Raw genomic sequence first — 19,372 nt, 5'->3', positions numbered from 1 at the left:
TCTAGGAGTAAGCGTTTTTCGGTCATTATTCCTCGATGGTACATCGGATTTTTGATTTCGACCTATGTTGTCACTCAGCACGACATACTCTATCAGCGTGCTAAGTTTGGTTGAGATCGGCCAAACGGTCTAGGAGGAAGCGTTTTTCGGTCATTATTCCTCGATGGTACATCGGATTTTTGATTTCGACCTATTGTTGTCACTCAGCACGACATACTCTATCAGCGTGCTAAGTTTGGTTGAGATCGGCCAAACGGTCTAGGAGGAAGCGTTTTTCGGTCATTATTCCTCGATGGTACATCGGATTTTTGATTTCGACCTATTGTTGTCACTCAGCACGACATACTCTATCAGCGTGCTAAGTTTGGTTGAGATCGGCCAAACGGTCTAGGAGGAGTTCGCGGACAACCAAACGGCTAACCCGAGTATAAGAGCTTCGCTTCGCTCAGCTCAATTAATAATAATAATAATAATAATAATAATAATAATAATAATAATAATAATAATAATAATAATAATAATAATAATAATAATAATAATATAAATTTTAATAGTGTAAGACTATAAGTTTCTGTAAAGTAACGTGGCTCTATACAGTACTGAGTATTGTCGCTGACACTGAAGGCGTTGACTGGTATAAATCTGTTTCGAAATTGATTTAACTAATTAAATGCTTCATGATTTTTAAATTCTCAAGTTTCACGACACACCCTATGGGACTGCGTGACGCACCAGTATGTCGCGACACACTGGTTGGAAGTCATTGGTATAACGCATTTTTAAAAAACGCAAGACACTACAGTTACGAAACCATATCCAGTGAAGGTATTAGGGATCAGTTCCATTCCCAGCGCAAAAATTCTGAAGTTTACATTTACATTACAAATAATTACATTGTCGTTTACAGACACAAACTCTTTCTTTTCTTTTTCTTCTTTTTTTTTTCCCCAGAGTTTCCGATCGTCAACAGTTAGATAGCTGTTGATGATGATTTTAAGTGTATAGTAGACATTCCAGTCTGATGTTTTCTTTTCTTTTTTTCTTTTTTCATATACATTCTGACTTAAGTCTCTTTAAAATCTCAGTCAATATCTTAGTTATTATATATAAACTCAAGCTATATGTTTCCCTTCCGAAACTAATATTAACTAAAAATGGGTGATTTTCGACGTACACAGTATGTTAAGTGGGAAAGGTGACTAATGAGAAATGAAAGACAAGACTAGACGTTATGGACTGATAGGTTACAATACAATTTATTTAAAATAGACACCTCGTGAGTTAATACATGCATTGAAACGGTTGTAGAACTTGGTGAAGCAGTCTTGGTACTTCTGTTTCGAAACTGACTCCAAAATCGCGATCAAAGCTTTTTGAATGAATGGAATGGTGTGAAACGCCTTTCTTTTAACGCCAATTTTAGTTTCAGAAATACCCAAAACTCGCATGGAACCAAATCTGGAATGCAGGGAATCGATATCCATGATTGATGTTTTGGCCATAAACTAGTATACCATCCTGCTTTTATGCTCAGGTGCAATGTCATGTAACAAGAGACCATATGCCTTGTTCCCGATGTTAATTTTGAACTCTTAGAATCCTGCCCAATATATGTTGCAAAACACCTACGTAATATGCGCCATTCACAGTGTGACTCTGAGGACTGAATTCCTTGTGGATGATGCCTTTGGAATCAAAGGAAACGGTGAGCAGAGTTTTAATTCGACTCTCAACCACCACGAAATTTTGCATACCACTTAAACATGTTCTTACTACCGTAAATGCCTCACTACCATAAACAGTTCGAATCATTTTGAACGTCTCTCTTTCACTTTTACCCAATTCGAAACAGAATTTAATGTTCGCACGTTGCTCCTTGTTCCGTTTCCGACCGCCGTTCAGTAGGTACTGCCAGTCACAATATGCGTACGTATCTATAGTTGCTGCTAGCGGTTTGCAACTTTCAAAGAAAATAGTCGAAATTGTTGCTACGATACTTCTCCATAGATGGGCTGGTGATTCCGTGGCAGAAAAAAAAAAATCAGTCATCTTTCGCACTGGACTGTATGAACTTTTCAATCTGAGTTACGACTGATCGTGACTGCCTTATCAAAATCAGTTTTATCGCTGTTACTAATCTTTAGTAATCACGACATGCCTATACTCTTTTAACACACATAAAATTATTAGCAGAATACCCGTTTTCGCACGGGAAGAATACATTTCATTTTGGATATAAAGGGCTGAATTTAGATTTAAATTGCATCGGAAGTGTCACTGTTTGTCTCAGCAACCCCGAAAACTGTGGACTCGAAACTAATGTCGGCCACTTTGATTATTTTTAAATATCATCCCCCCCCTCTCCCCTAAGTTGCACCGTCCAAGTAAAATCATAAAATCCATCCCAGGCCCATACCTCATCTATGTTGAAAATTAGATCGAGATCGGTCGGCTGGTTCAAGATTTATTAAGTTACAAACATAGTCACTTTTATTTTTATTTATTTTTATACATCCCCCCTCTCCCTGCCCTAAAACTTTACCATCAAAGTGAAATGATAAAAGCCATTCCAGGCCCGAACCTCATCTATGTGACAAATTTGATCGAGATCGGTCGGGCGGTTCAAGAGTTATTAAGTCACAAACATAGTCACTTATTTTTATTTATTTTTATATATCCCCCTCCCCTAAAATTGCACCGTCAAAGTGAAATGATAAAAGCTATTCCAGGCCCGAACATCTATGTGGCAAATTTGATCGATATCGGTCACGTGGTTCAGGAGTTATTAAGTTTTATTTTTTTTAAAATATCTTCCTCCTTCCCCTTCACTATTGCACTGTCAAAGTGAAATGATAAAAACTATCCGAGACCCGAACCTCATTTATGTTGAAAGGTCACAAACGTGGTCACTTTCATATATCTATATAGTGTGATTTTTTAAAACTCACGGATTTCATTGGGTTGAGAATTTCTAACTGAAGACCGACTATCATGCGGTTTGAGGCAAATGATCAAAAAAGGATGAGAAATTTATAGGACTAAGTTCACTGGTTTAAATTCACCGGAGTAATATCGACCACGCCTCAAGAAAAACAGCAAATATTCACCAGTGTACCTTACAATTGGAATGAGGTTTTGAATGTTTGAAGCGAAATTGCAGTATATAAAGTAAGTGCTAGTGAGAATTCAAATTAAGTGTTAGTGGTAACACCCATAAATCACATGTTGAATAGTTATAGCCAGTTTCTTGCGACAAACGACGGAGAGATTTCTAAGTCGACCTAAGGAGTCGATAACTGACACCTTCCCGGGCCCGATGCGTTTCTGTCTCACTCAGAAGCGATCCTGTATCTTCCACTTTATTCACTAGCGACATATTGTGTTCCTGTCTGGGGCAGAACGTGAGGCAAATTTGTCTCAAAATTCCCTTTGCGTAGCAACAACATATTCCATTCTCCAAAAACGTTTAACGATAAACTCATATTGCTGCAAAGAGTACACTATTCTCACTGTGTCCTTTTTAAGGCGACCATACGTCCCGTTTTGACCGGGACAGTCCCATTTCAGGGGCATGTCCCGTAAGTAGATGGAAAAACGTAGTATTTGTTCCGTTTTATGCAAGTGAAACAAGTAAATAACAAACCCATATATCAAAGAGGCAATAATTGAACTGAAATTCCGTACTTTAAACATGAATTATAGTTCAAGCATACTGCTCGAAAGGCAGCAGAGGTTTTAGCAGTTGCTTGTTTGTTGAACAAATTTCAACGTTTCTTTCCCTCTTCATAAGTATCGAATTACTTGACCCCGCCCTGTAACAAAGAGAGAGAGGAGGGGGAGCCCTGATATCAGGGTGCTGATAAGAACAAAGGTAGGCGTGAAAGTCCAGGCTTGCTAATTCAACACTAGTAGCAATCCTAGCCACATTCTTTTCACTTCTAGCCATTTTATAGCAATTTTCATATTCATTCTCATGTTTCTAAAGATATAGTCATTGTAAGTAAATTGTAAGTAGGTAGAGGAAATTTAAACAAGAATTTTTAAACGCTAATATTATGTTATATTACAATATAAATGTATTAGCTATTGCTAAAGTAAACAGGAACTAATTTACATAATGACTTGTTTCTCATTTCCCATTATTAAAAAAAAAAAAAAAAAAAAAAAAAAAAAAAAAAAAAAAAAAAAAAAAAAAAAAAAAAAACCGGAACCTGCCCCATTTTCAGCTGAAAATTTTATGGTCACCCTAGTCCTGATCATACTCATACATTAGCAGAGGACTGTACAACACAATTCCCAATACAACGGCCCAATTTTCTGTTTCTTATTGACCTTGGGTAGGTTGCTATCTAACGAGGAAAACACAAATCCCCACACCGCACCGCACCTCTTTCCAGTTGTAAGGTACACTGGCGAATATTTGTTGTTTTTCTTGAGGCGTGGTCGATAATAACCCGGACGACTTTTAACCAGTGAACGCAGTTCTAAAATCCCTCATCCTTCCTTGATCATTTGCCACAAACCGCATGAAAATCGGACTTCAGTTAGAAATTCTAGACGCAAATGAAATCCATGTGTTTTAAAAAGTCACCCTATATATATATATATATATATATATATATATATATATATATATATATATATATATAATCACTTCGAAAAGCTCTCTTTCACATTATTATTATAGTTATCACATTGAGATCTATGCTGCAGGCCTTAATAATAAAATGTTGTGACTAGAAGGCTTTAGAAGAGAGCTGGGTTTCCAGATTTTCTTTGTTTAATAATAATAAAATAAATAAAATTGCACAAGACTAGAAACAGGAGAAATAGGATCCAATATATATATATCTCAACAAACACTTTGCCATACAAAGTCAGGCATAGATCTTTTTTTATGTATATCTACATAAATGCAGATTGGATTGAATTGATTTATTGCTACATTTAATTCAATCCAAACTGCATTTTCTTTAAATGTAGCAATAAATATAAAAGTTATTGCTACATTTAAAGAAAAAAATCAGAAGCTGCATTTTTTGACCTTCTTCTATTATAAGTCATCTAGTTCATGAGGCAGTGCTAATTATTCTTGAAGAAATGAACAAAATATGCAATTTATTTATTTATTTATTTATTTTGGATATACAAGAACTGGTGAAATACAAATATTAAATATATAATTTTTAACGACCACGAGAAAGATGAAAATGAGGAAAATTAAAAATAAATTGAGAGGATGTATGATCATACTAGTATATTTAATAATTACCGCGTATTACCGTTACAGATGCAATGTGGAAACTAAGGTTCTGAAATTCAAATAAACCGTGATGGAAGGAAATCGTCCAATCCTTCAACGAAACATTTCCATGACCAGCACCGGCGGTGCGAGCACCACTTCCGGGGCAGGAAATATAGGAAGTAGCCCTGCAGCTTTAAGCGGGATTGCCCAAGCTCTCAACCTGGGCATCAACTCTTCTCGTTCCATTTCAATGGCAAGTATTAGCTCGGAAGGGAGCACAGAGAGTCATCTGGTGGAACAAGAAGAGATAGCTGCTCTTACACATGACGTCCGGAATTTCAAAGAAGCTCTGGGAAAACTTAGGAGAATATTTAATCCTGACAGAGGTAAGTTGTTTTCTCTTGTTAGAGAGAAAGCTTTTGCTACTTTACTAATTCAGATATGTTATATATATATATAATAACACGGACAACGTTTGGGAAGTGATTCCTGACACCAAGGTAAGATAAAAGGTATAGACCAATCTTTGTGCACAAATGCTTCATTTCGGAGTTATAGGCTGCCGAAAACATGTAAAAATGAACTTTCATTGTCCATAGCTCCAATACTACAGAACCTACCGTAGTCGGGTCAAGACTTCACTTAGGAACTAATGTGTCCTATTCAAAAATACATGTTTCAGAATCCTGCGGTACTCACACAACAATGTTTATAGAGGGAGTTTGGCTATGGGCAATAAAATTTGAAGTACTCACCAACTAACTCTATAAAAATAGTTGCGGAGGTACCACAGGATTTTGAAACATGGATATTTGGATAGGGTACATCCTAGTCCCTGAGGTTTTGACCCGACTACAGTAGGTCCCGTAGTCTTGGAGCTATGAACCTTCAAAGTTCATCTTTTCATGTTTTCGACAACCTCTAACTCCAAAATGACGGATTTCTGCACTCGGATTGGCCTATACTTTTTGTCGATCTTGGTGTCAGGAATCACCTCCCAAACATTGTCGATGTTGTTTTAAAACACCTTGTATATATAGTATAGTATAGTATATGAAGGGTAAGGGAAAAAAAGAAGGAATGTCACAAAATACATTTTCGAGAAAACTGCACTTTAATATTGAAAAGCTGTATAAAATGAATAGGGTTAGTCAAATCTTTTCCCCGTTTTACATGGACATTTCTACACCTACGCATGTATGCATATACAGTCAAATAGTACCAACAGCCACCAACAGATAGGACAAAGCACCCGTTAAAGCACACACATGGACATTCCTTGTTTTTTCCCCTTATTATGTATATATGAGTCATTCCAGGTAGTAAGGGTTAACTCGACAAAAGGCTACTATGTGCAATCTGAACGCTCAAAATAAATAAATAAAAATAAAATAAAAAATAAAAATAAAAAGTCCATTTGAAGAGTTCCAAGTATAATATCAAACTGATCTGTCACAGGTAGTTTTCGTACCTGTAAGTATAGATTCTCAAGGTCGTTCATGTTCCTTTAGATCAGTGGTCGCCAAACTGTCGATCGCGAGGTAGTAGTAGCTCACGGGGCCATAGACATTTGCTAACTTGGATAGTTTAATTTTATATTTACTAGAAATGTAAGTTTATAGGCAATAAATAAATGTAAGATTCAAGACAAATGGTAGTTCTTTTGGTTGGTAGCTCACAGTAGGATTTAAAAACGGTACGGTAGCTCAGAAATTTAATAAGTTTGGCGACCACTGCCTTAGATAATTCAATCTCAAAATAAGTGGACAATTATTTCGACCGTTGAGAGTGCATTTTCAGAAAACAAACCTTTGTTGAGTTCGCCTTTACTACTCGGGACGCCTCATACTATAGTATATTTTTTTATTTATCATCTCTTTTTGTGTTATCGTAAAAAAATCAACTGAAATAACTAAAGAAATAATAAGAACAAAAAGAAAGTTAACCCGTACGCACTAAATTATTTACTACCAGATTTACATTGAACAAAGGCATAAGATAGAAAATATGCATTCTCATTACATTTTTGGATTGTGGAAGTATTTCTATCAGACTATTCATCCTTTTCTGCAATATGTAAGAGAGTTGTAGTTGACGTATTGCTCAAAAGTGAAAAGCCTACTATCAGAACAAAGACTTTTATAATTTAACATTTTGTAAGTACTACTATAAATATGGGTTTAAATTTTTAAGCTACATCTTTAGTTTTGTGACTTGTTTTCTTTTTTTGATGCAAATACGTAATTATTTTCAAGGTGAAATTTTCTAACAACTCTTTGTCAGTATTTACTATATGATTCATCAGACACAAACAAAATAAATACAGAATATAAAAGATAATACATAGATCACTCGTTCGAATTTAAGACATTGTATGTGTTTATGTTGGAAATATTTCTGAAAAAGATTTTAGGTTATGCATTTGATTCTTAAGTTACTGAATAGTTTGTAAAATACCTTCAAGCATGTATTTCACTGTTGTTTTCTCTTCTTGTAGATAAACAAGAAACGTTACGAGTAGCGGCACATGAACGCCTGGGTGAAGTTTTGCGAATACTCAGGAGTGTTTTAGAAAAATACCCAGCTCTTCAGTCAACAGAACTTCTTGTTTCAGCTGGAACGCTGATTCAGCATGTAAAAGGTGTGTACAAATGTTTGCATGCTTGTAATTTTATATGTGTTAACGATAAAGATTTTTTTTTAAAGAAACAAATTAAATATCCCTGCCTTTTTACATAAGAACGAACAGAAAGCTCAAATGTAAGGAAATGGCTGATAGGAACGTTAATTTGCATTCGCTGTTATTAATGCAATCATGATGAATTTAAGTGAGCTATGCAGACCAATTGTCACCAGTAAAAGGAAACACTTATCCTATAAATGTTCTCTTGTTTATAACTTCTATAGGAGTGACCAATTTGAATATAATCTTCAGTAACTTGTAGACTTTTTTGTACGTTAAAAAAGATTATGCTCAATTTCATCCAACTTTCAAAGCTGTTGACAAAAGAATATTTGAGACTGTGTATATTATTTTGCTGCCAAGTTTACTAATATGCTAATAATAATAATAATAATAATAATAATAATAATAATAATAATAATAATAATAATAATAATAATAATAATAATAATAATATGGGTTATGAGAGACTATTGTGATCGAGACCGAATTATTATTATTATTATTATTATTATTATTATTATTATAAAAATTCGTTGATTCCTGTTAATAGTTCCTATATAGGTTGATATTTAGTGTAAAAACAGGTTCGGAGGTGTTATTGTAATATACTGTCACGCTAAACAAATTATTTTTATTTATTTATTTACTCTTTAAAAATTCTGTAGTTCCTTCTATAGGTGAAACTATTTTAAACAAAGGAATTTGTCCTCTCTTTTAGATGTTATTTTTATAGTTATTAAAATAAACTAACTGCTGTTGTGAATATGCGAAGGCTTTAAAAGAAAAGCAGCCTTTTTGGGGGGAGGGGGGGGGGTCACTGAACGAATTACACTTTTTTATTGAAGTCAGAGCTTTATAAACTTATGAGCTCGTGCGTATGTTGTAGTTTCAGTGTAATTGCTAACATGAAGTAACAAGTACTTTTGTTTCTCTACAGGCTACAACTACGAGGATGAGAAGTCTGATCCAAAGGAGTTTTTTGAGTCAATCGATCAGTTAGCATTGGCTTTCAGTAGCAGGTAATTCTAACTTGTTTGAGTTTCGCAAAGTAAACCTAACCCTAGCGAACAAGAAGAAAGAGGTCGGAGTGAAATAAATGATTCAGTTGAGAAGCTGTCTCCCAGTAATAGTATTCATTTTTGGTGTGCCAGATCGCATATTCAAAATCTGATCATATGGATTTTGTGAAGATAAACACAATGTTTCTTGGTTTTCTCTGAATACGTTCGTTTCCTTCATTACTTTCTCACTATTCCTCAAAATATGTCATCATTCATTGGTATTTATTCATCCCTTTAGTTTAAAAGACGCAAAATCGAAGATTATAAATTACATAATTAGTGGTTGCTTTAATTATGTACCCTGTAGAATTAATTAGGACTGATTTTTGACTGGAAATCGAACCTGAGACCACGTGCACAACGTACACATGGTAACTACACTCATGTGCAAAACTTAAGAATAATGTGAAAATACATAGACAACAGTTTTGGAGAGTATGGTAAATGCATATAATTTATCCTATTAAACATACCTGACTGCTTGACACGCGTAACTCTCGATGTTGCCGCTTGGTGATGCTGTATACACCCATTGAACGATGGTTGGTGATGAGCGCTATTTCAACACGCAAGCACTTGTGTTCGAGATGTTAGAGACTTGTGAGTTAAAGCTGCATTACTTGACATAGTGCCAGTGTACGTGTAGAGGAATGGCGCAAAGAGACCATATTGATGATGTTATGCGTGGAAGAATCATTGGGCGACTCGAGAGGGGTCAGAACCAGATGGATGAGTCTCGTGAATTGGGTGTCCCATAAAGTGTCATCTCGAGGATCTGGCGACGATTCCAAAGGGATGAAAACGTCTCTCAGAGGTTCGGCGGAGATCGTCCAAAGAGCACCAGTGACCATGAAGACTGTTACTTACGTCTAACTGCCAGGCGCAACAGACACAGCACCGTCTCAGATCTCTCTAGAGACCTTGCAGCTGCTACAGGAACGTCAGTGTCAAGATTTGCGGTGTACAGACGGTTTGCTGAGGGACACTTGTATGCCAGAAGACCAGCAAGATGTGTTCCATTAACCCCACAACAAAGATGAGTTCGGTTGAATTGGTCCAGAGAACATCACGCGTGGACCCCGGAACAATGGCGTCATGTCCTGCTCACAGATGAATCCAGGTTCAGTCTCACCAGTGATTCTCAACGTGTCTTCATCTGGAGAGAACCAGGAACACGGTTCCTTCCAGCTAACATCACTGCTGTACACCAGTACAGGGGCGGCGGAATTATGGTATGGGGTGGGATCATCCTGGGGTGCCGTACAACTCTGCATGTCTTCCCACGGGGTACCGTCACTGGTGCAATGTATCGGGATGACATCTTGGATCAATACGTTCGTCTGTTTCGGGGCGCAGTGGGTTCTGATTTCATTCTAATGGATGATAACGCACGTCCCCATCGCGCTGCCATAGTGGATGAGTACCTTGAGTACCAGGATATCAGGCGATTTGATTGGCCCAATTGCTCACCGGACTTGAACCCCATTGAGCTTGCGTGGGACATGCTTCACGTCGTCAAATGGCTCCAAGATCCATTCCTGAGCTTCGGGAGGCACTTGTACAGGAATGGTAAAACATTCCCCAGCCACTTCTTGATAATCTCATTCTCAGCGTGCAATCACGTTGCGGTGCATGTGTTGCAGTACGGGGCGATCACACACACTATTAATGTCCTGTGTCTTACGCTTAACCCTCGAAAACCATATTAGTCTATTTCCGAATTTTCCCATGCCCATGCATTTTCGTCTCTGTTGCCCATCCAGTGCATTCTCTTCCAGCGTTTTCAGACTGTATCCATTTGCAATTCCACATTCCAATAATATATGGCTGATTCATCATTCTCTGAGTGCAATAAATCATGCAAATAGCATTATTCTTAAGTTTTGCACATGAGTGTATTTTCAAGAGTTAATTAAATCACAGTATTTTTATGTACTAATATTATGCGAAAAACTGTTTCATTCAGTGCGATATCAGGTTTAAGTTGCCAGAGTGAGTCAAAAGTTCGCAGTTTTTGAGGTACAGTGTTCATCTCTCTGCATCTTGTTGTGCAGAAGACTGTTGCCTAAAGTATAGTCCATCTGATTCCATTATTACTTTTAATGTTCTGTCAGTGATGCAAGCCTTTGGTAGAAACCTATGAATAATAATAATATTTCCTATTATAACACAATATCATCTCAATCTGTGTGTAACGCTCCTAATAATTCACAGTTGCCTTTAGAAATTCCTCTGCTTGCGCTGCTTGCATGCTTTACACCAAAAGCTGATGCTGGCGTGCATACAATTTGCAGATTTAAAACTGCATTACAAGTTAAAAACAGCTTTGTTTCAGCTTAATTATTTCAAAATAGAAAAAAAAGCACGATTTTAAACAGTGGTGTTCAGTGGGCCGAGGGTTTGAAGAAACAACTAGTAATAGCATAAGCAATAAAAGATGTGTCATTTTTTACATTCTTGACGTAATTATATATCAGCATTGCAATGCATGCATCATGGAACGAAACAAATGAAAATCGAATCGCTTTTTAGACCATAGACCGAAAGTAGTAGCATTTTTAAACCATTTCAGTGGGAAAGATACGCACAATACTAGATTATGACTATGTGCCATTAATCTCTATTGTGTATTGAAAACATATTTGGAGACTAGTGTTATCAGTACTGTAATACACCATATCTTGGAAGTTCATTTATTAAGTATCCATAATATGTAAAGTATTAGTCTGTTCACAAATTCGTAAATAAAGGTAACCAAGAAAGTTCTGCACTTTTCCACCCACTACCTTCGAACATCGATATGCCACCTAAGACGTACCTGGAAGATCAAGAATAGCTCCATCAGCATCAACGACCTTCTGCCAACATTCTGGAAGGCTATGGATTCCATCGCGGTAGAACTTGGTGGCCCGTGAAGCGAAAAAGTATCAAGTGTATTTTTCACCTCTACTAGGGATTTGAACTAGCGTCCTCTAAAGTACTTGTCCAAGGAATAGAACAGGTGATAATCGTACGGTGCAATGTCCGGGGAGTATGGCGGATGCAATAGTGTTTCCCATCCAAGGCGTAGAATGGTGTCCCGGGTCATCCTATCCACGTGAGACTTATCGTTGTCCTGTAACAGAAGGACCTCTTTGTGATTCAGAATAGCTGGCTCCAGATTTTTGAGTTTTTCTGGAGCGTGACTCAACTGCTGACAGTATACAGTTGCATTAATGCTCTGACCATCTGGTAGAAGTTCCCGATGCACGATACCACGAGCAGTCCACCAAACACAGAGGAGGACTTCTTCTGGTGCAGTGCTGGTTTCGACTGTTTTTGAAACGGTTCGTGGGGTGCTAACCAATGACGATGGCGCCGTGGAGCTTCGTACAAGACCCACTTCCCATCACAGTCAATACCTTGTCCAGAAATTGTTCCTTCCTCAGAAGAGACAGCAAAGAAACACAGGTGTCTGCTTGCTTTGCCTTCTCTCCCAGAGTCAAATCATATGGGACCCATCGACCCAATTTGTAGTGCTTCCCAAGTTGGTAAAGGTGTTGCCGAATGATTTCTTCACACTCACTGAATTGAAGTCTCAGTTCCTCACATGTCTGGCCACTGTTCGCCTCAATTGCTGCCTGAAGATCTTCATTTTGTACATGTGTTGGTCTTCCGACACGTGTTGCGTCTTCGAGTGTTTCGTCATTGTCCTTAAACTTGTTAAACTACCGCTGCACTGTCCGCATAGTCACGACACCCTCACCAAAGGCCTGGCATATTTTCCGCTGCGCTTCAGTAGCGTTTTACCCCAGTTTGAACTTGTATAGCATACACGCCCTTAATTCGCTACATGCACTCGTATGCTCTGTGGAAGTCTCATGTTCACTCTGTCCTTACGCAAATTCACAGTGTAACTGAACTGCCACAACCGGGTAGCATGTTTTATATACCCAGACTAACAACTGACCTTCGTCTTATCTCCATTCGCATTCAACGCATGGTTTGGAGGCCAACTGAACACAGACTTCCACAAAAAAGAGACAGAACGTTCTTGGTTACCTTTATATATATATATCATGTTGTACACTAGTTCACATATGTGTTTGCTCAGCTAGTCATTGAATACTGTCTACACTAGATTCGCAATAAAAGTCCGCAAAATTAATGTGAGTGAATTTGAAACAATCAATTGCGATGTGAAAAATAAGATGATTTACAAAAATTTCTGGAGGGGCTCAAATCACTTTTGCTATTCCACGGGTAGAAATGAAGTAGGATATTTTACCACTAGGTGTTGATACATAGGCTTGCTGGAGGTCCAGATTTTAGCCGGACCGTCCGGGCTCGAAGGGGCAAAATTGATAGCCTCCGGAAGTAACCGGATTGCATTTTCTTTTGCTTTTATGGCTTAAAAATAATTGATATGAAATACTTAGGATGTTAATATCTATGAATTCTATGAAGAACGTTATTTAGGGAATTAAATGGGACGAAGAAAAGTATAGACACATTTTAAAGGAATGTTATTCTCGTCAAAATTCTAAAAGTACAAAATAAAAACCTCGTACAGTTTTCCATATCGAACTGCAATGCTGAATATGAGAGAGTTTTTATTTATTTTTTTTTTATTATTATTATTATATCTCTGTGGACTGATGCTAGAAACAGACTCAAAATTGATACAATAAAATAGTAGAACTTCAAATTTGTGGAAATTATGAACAGAGTAGTGATGATAGTAATAGTGAATCTGAAATAGCTTTATGTGCCCATTACATAGCAAAGCTAATAGCTTTATGTGCCCATTAGAGCTTTGGTAACAAGGCTCTAATCGAAGTAGCTTAAAATGAGATGTACCACTAAACCTGCTTTCTTTTGGTGATACAAATTTCTCTTTATATTACCTTTGTTGTTCTTGGAAAAAGCGATTTTTGTATATCACAATAGAGTTACTCTAACTAAACTTAAATATTAGAACATTTTAGTGGTGAAAGAGAAAAGTGTATTCGTTTCTGATTTTAGAAATCTGGCAGCCCCATTGATATACCTATGTTGTCTGGTGTATTTACTTAAAAAAAACTTGATAGCTAATTGTTTAACTCAAATATTGTACTGGTATTATAATTTGTGTAAAGAGAGAATGCGGTTTAAATTTTGTCAGTTACTTTTAAAACCATAACTTCTAGATTTTTCATGCATACATTATTCGCTTTCTCTTTTCAGAGTCTCAGAATATTTGATGGGAGATTTAGATACAAACATATCATTATCAAGTTCAGTTTCCAGTAAAACTAAAGTAAGTTTAACAATTTTTTTCTTTAATTTGTTGAAAGAAACACACACACACACACACACACACACACACACACACACACACACACAAAAAAAAAAAAAAAAAAAGTTGTGATTGGGACGGTATCTAAGAAAATAAGATGTCGTCATCATTTTTTCACAGTAATTTGTATAATCTAAACTATACAGGTGTTCCAAAACAACACCGACAACGTTTGGGAGGTGATTCCTGACACCAAGATAGACCAACCTGGGTGCACAAATGCTTCCTTTCGGAGTTATAGGCTGCCGAAACCATGAAAAAGTGAACTTTAAAAGTCCATAGCTCCAATACTATGGGACCTAACATAGTCGGGTCAATACTTCACTTAGGAACTAGTATGTGCCCTATCCATATATGCATGTTTCAGAATCCTACAGTACTTCCGCAACTATTTTTATAGAGGTAGTTTGTGAGTACTTCAAATTATATGCCCGATGTCAAACTCCCGCCTTAAAAATTGTTGTGGAAGTACCGCAGGATTCTGAAACATGTATTTTTGGAATCACCTCCCAAACGTTCTCGGTGTTGTTTGGAAACACCATTGAATAGCTTTGGTTAATTATTTAAAGAATCATCCACTATCCATTTCCGAGTCCTTGTGTTCAGTTGACCGGAACTACTAACCTGTTAATACTAGAAGCGAGCTGAGAACCATGTGTGAATGTATTCAATGAGCATAGAGTCTACGAAATCTTTATGATAACGGTGAGTGGTAAAACTATTTAAATAGATGCATTAAGTAATGCATACCGGTAAAAGAAGAAAGAAAAAAATACGAAACATTAACAAATCTTCCAGAATAATCGAGTTTCGCCTTCCGTGAAACATGATTTAACACAGTAATCGATCCTGAGACGTGATCTAACATCAGATTATTAATCGTCCCACTTAATAGTGCTATTACTTGTCAATACTTGTAACCTGCTGATTCTAGTCAAGTCTGCATTAGAATTAATAACGAGGAATATAAGAGAATAATACTGTTAGCGTCATTGATTAACTTTTATCACACTAAGCGCCAAACCATTTGCTATCTAAACTAACTCTCGTTTAAGAAACCCAGAGATTCATTGCCGCAGAAACAAATGCCAGCTAGTAGATTCTATCTTCTGCCATCCTATTAAAGTTATTATTATTCAGTTACCTTAAATCCTTCTTTTTATATAGGGGACAAGGTGATTCAGTGATAGAGCATTTAACTCTGGTGATAAGGGTCTCTGATTCTATCCCACGTCATGTGAGTTTGTGGTGGACAACATTGTGTTCGTGAGTTTTCTCGGGTTCTCTTTCTTCCCACATTCCCATTCTTCCAAGTCTTTCATAAATCATTCACTTTTATTAATCATCTGTCTTCTTTAGCGTAAAGGGTATAACTGTGACACGTAAAAAAACTAGGAATTATATTTCACTACTATCTTTCCTTTATATTATCCTCCCATCCTCTTTTTGGCGTACCCAGAGATCTTTATCCCAGATACTTTCCAATTAATACTATGTGCACCTTGCTCGTATTTTCCATAGGAATTACTTGTTCCAATAACGTATATTTCGTTACTCGGACCCTGTTAGGTATGCTCCTCAAATAGTTTCATTGATCACGCTTAAACCATAGCACTTAATCAACTGATAAATTTCGCTTTTAATATTTAATGTATATATCACATAGTTGAAATGTACGTTCTTCGCAGGGGAATATTTGAATCCCTTTCCTCCTTAGAACATTTATTTCAATGAAAATGTAGTGAGAAAAATAAAATCTTGAAGCACTTTACCCTCTAGAATATGTTCTTTAAATAAAGTGGCATGATAAAAGCCTGACATGATAAAAGCCTAGCTTGAGGTTGATATTAATTATGTTCCAGAACTCATTCCAAACGGGCCAGCCGTTTTCCCAACTCCGAAAACTATGGATTCGAAATTAATCTAGGCTATTTTGGACATTTTATCTTCTACCTCTTCTCATCCGTACACCTATGGGGCTGAACTTGAACCTAAACGGCACCAGGAGTGTCACAATTTTACATGGTCTTTTATCTCACCTGGGGCTGCACTGGGACTTAAATGGCATTGGAAGCGCCACTATTCATCTCAGCGATCCCGAAAACTTTATATGTAGGGTGGATCAGAAAAAAAAAAAAAAAAAGGAATTTCGTAACTCCCTAGTGCTCAAACGGTGACCGACATCGAGCCTATTAACAAGTTAAATTGTGGGGTCTGTGAGTTAATATTTTTCTTTTCAAAGGACTCAGAGTTTGAAAATTTTAGCGTGATTAGGGGAAAGAATCTCAAAAATTTTTCAAAGAAATATTTGCGTTTTTGTGCTTTTAATTCGTCAAATCGATTTATTTATCGTTGACATAATTCAGTCATTGCAATAGTAGACATTTTGAAATCTATTGTGAATAGTTCTTAGACAGTACGTGAGTGATACACGTTTGTATACCTGCGACTCTCCGCCCGTTAAACCATAATTTAACAGCCCAGAACTCACCACGTAGAGGCAGTCACAGTTCGAATTCCTCTCAAGCCCAGCCCAACCACCCATCCGTATGAAGTTAACATTCAAACTTCGAATTGTCTTTTGTTGTGAAAGGAAGGCATACTTTGTCGTGATGAAATTGCGCTTCTAATAAATTCTCTGCTTTCGAGTCCGCGAACTTTTTCTGAAGTTTCGTGAGTAGCTTTACTGGTCATTCGACTGCCTGAGTGCGAGAAGGCAGTAATTTAAATATTTAAGCATCCTGTCAGTAATGCCATTTTCCATAATATCGTCAAGATCTTTAGCTAAAAAGGAATTGGCGACTAGCGGGGCTCAGTTATTTTAAGACGATTCAATCAAATCAATAGTCCGTGGCATTGAAATGCACTTTGGGAACAGAAAATTTTCGCGATTGTTCGTGTTCATTAAACTGCATTCATGATTCAATTATTCAACGAACCGCAAGTTCATGTACGTCACATCGATTTTCATCAAACATTGATAACAGTAAGTTTTCGGAGTGAGCGAAATAAGAACGTCTTGAAATAACTACGTCCACTGTCTTTTAAATTTTCTGGCAAATATTGTGAATCTTTTATAACTCTCTATAAGTGTTTTGCATCCTGGAAACAACTTGGTTGCATTTCAATTCTAAACCAGCTTGGCACGTAGATTCTCATGACAAAAATGGCTAAGTCAGTCATAGAGGGAAAGAGTCTGCAGTTGAAATGTACAATCATAGTAAGCGATTTCTGTGGTTAGCCACCTAGGTTGTGACAATACCTTGGTTGGCGTCGTGCCAGTTCGAACAGCTTCGAAAATATCTGAACTCCATACTCTTGATCCGTATTCAAGTTGGTGGCCATTACTTGAGTTGGTTCACAAGTAATATCACCACACTTAACTACTGAACGATTCTCAGTCCTACAAGACTTTCCTATGCAACCTTAGTGTGTACGTGGACCTGTTGTTCGCCTATCAGTGTAATCAATCAAGTGTCTTAGAGGGAATTCATGTAGGTGTAACAAGCAAATCAGCCACTTGAAGGGGTCGACCGATTTTCTTTTCCAAAATCCTGATCACTCCTTCTATCTGTGTAGTATTGGCAGCTGTCCCGTCGCAGCCAACAGCATCAATATTCTCTATTATAGTAGGCATGCTTTTATTAAATTCAATTACACTATTCGATATCGCTACAGATCGACCACTTGAAGAATAAATGTGCCTCAAATATTTAGGTTCTGGTTCCTGGATTAACATGATATATTTCTCAGTGATTGTGCGTCTAGAGTGTTTTCCATCTACATTCTTCATAATAGTTTTATCTCTGCAGCCGTAAAAATACAAGCCAATTAGAATCTTCCGATATTTTAAGTAATATCGTAAAAGGTTTTGTCTCAGTCTTTCTTTCTCTTGTCGATTTTGCTTCTGTCGATAACTTTGAAAAACTTCTGAAGTAACGATACCTAGATCCTAAAGCACTACAGTCGCTACGGCAGATGTAGGTCTGACCAGAAACCCCAAAACGGTCTGTAGCTAACACCGTATTGACCAAGGAAGCACATTTGGTTAGAAGTAGATGTAACTTTTTTCCAAATAAAAATATTTTAAAGATGTATATTGATTCTTTTCCTCTTCCTGTATTAGATCTTCTTTGTTCGATATCTGAACGTCATAGGTTGGAGTATTATGTTGTTTCGATCACTCTTAATGCTTAATCTTAGATTCGTCCAACTCTCGTAAAGCTTTAGTGACTGGTAAATTAACAAACTTAACATATCCTTGACGAGAAGTTCTCTGGTCTACTATGAAATCTCTCTCAGGAGCAGGTATCTTCTGTGCGGGACTGCAACTACAAAGTGAAAAGTCCTTGCACTTGCATACTGCAAGAACAAAGAGAATATTCTTTTCATGCTTCATGAAATTATTTTCTCTTTCTTTTCTTCACAGCTTTCTCTTCTTGACTGTTTTTTTTTTTTTTAATCAAATTTTAATATTTGCTGTGATAAACGTTGATCAATATAACACATTCTGGTAGGATATTGTAGGAATGGAATGTTTAACATAAATAGAAATCAATTTTGTGACAATATATCAGCAATAACTGAAAAAACGAGGTTATTTATTTCCATCACGTGGAGCCAAGTTAAACCTCTCCTTAGCCCAACACTTTCCAATATCTTGTATGTTGGAAGCTTTACCATTCAGAACCTTTTCAGTTCGCCAAATATAGGGGAAGTGAATATCCTTTTCAACTTACACTTCGAAATTTTCGACATTCCGGTCGACAAAAGACTTCTTGTTTAATAATGTTATAAATATACAGAATCTTCATGCATTTTATATCCTGACAGACTAGATTTCTTGTAAAAGAATAAAGTCAAATCTGGAGAGCACCTGCATCTTCTTCTTTATCAAAAATCTGGCTAACAGTGCTTGTCCTAACAAGTTTGTTATCAGCACTGATTTGTCGCACACTATTGCCACACTGCCAGGAGAGGAGGAGGAAGGAAAGGGAAGGCGGGTAGTTGAACTATTGTTACAGCTGTATGGTGCGTCATTGTTGTTGAAATTTTGGATACTT

At 36.9% G+C, this 19,372-nt stretch overlaps 1 protein-coding gene across 2 annotated transcripts in view; it reads left to right on the top strand.

The window, feature by feature from the left end:
* LOC145688054 (rho GTPase-activating protein 45-like) overlaps positions 1 to 19,372 on the top strand; it is a 271,266-nt gene that overhangs the window by 178,494 nt on the left and 73,400 nt on the right. For both annotated transcript variants that reach the window (XM_081761760.1, XM_081761759.1), the window contains exons 3-6: positions 5,291 to 5,631; positions 7,743 to 7,886; positions 8,869 to 8,950; positions 14,198 to 14,270. In XM_081761760.1, coding sequence (XP_081617886.1) covers positions 5,334 to 5,631; positions 7,743 to 7,886; positions 8,869 to 8,950; positions 14,198 to 14,270 — 597 coding nt within the window. In that variant the 5' untranslated portion in view covers positions 5,291 to 5,333. The remainder of the gene's footprint in view (positions 1 to 5,290; positions 5,632 to 7,742; positions 7,887 to 8,868; positions 8,951 to 14,197; positions 14,271 to 19,372) is intronic.

The sequence above is a fragment of the Thermobia domestica genome, chromosome 6, assembly GCF_964235325.1.
Source record: "Thermobia domestica chromosome 6, izTheDome1.hap1.1, whole genome shotgun sequence".
Taxonomy (NCBI): domain Eukaryota; kingdom Metazoa; phylum Arthropoda; class Insecta; order Zygentoma; family Lepismatidae; genus Thermobia; species Thermobia domestica.
Note: the sequence above shows the minus strand (reverse complement) of the source record. Positions and strands in the feature narration are given on the sequence as shown.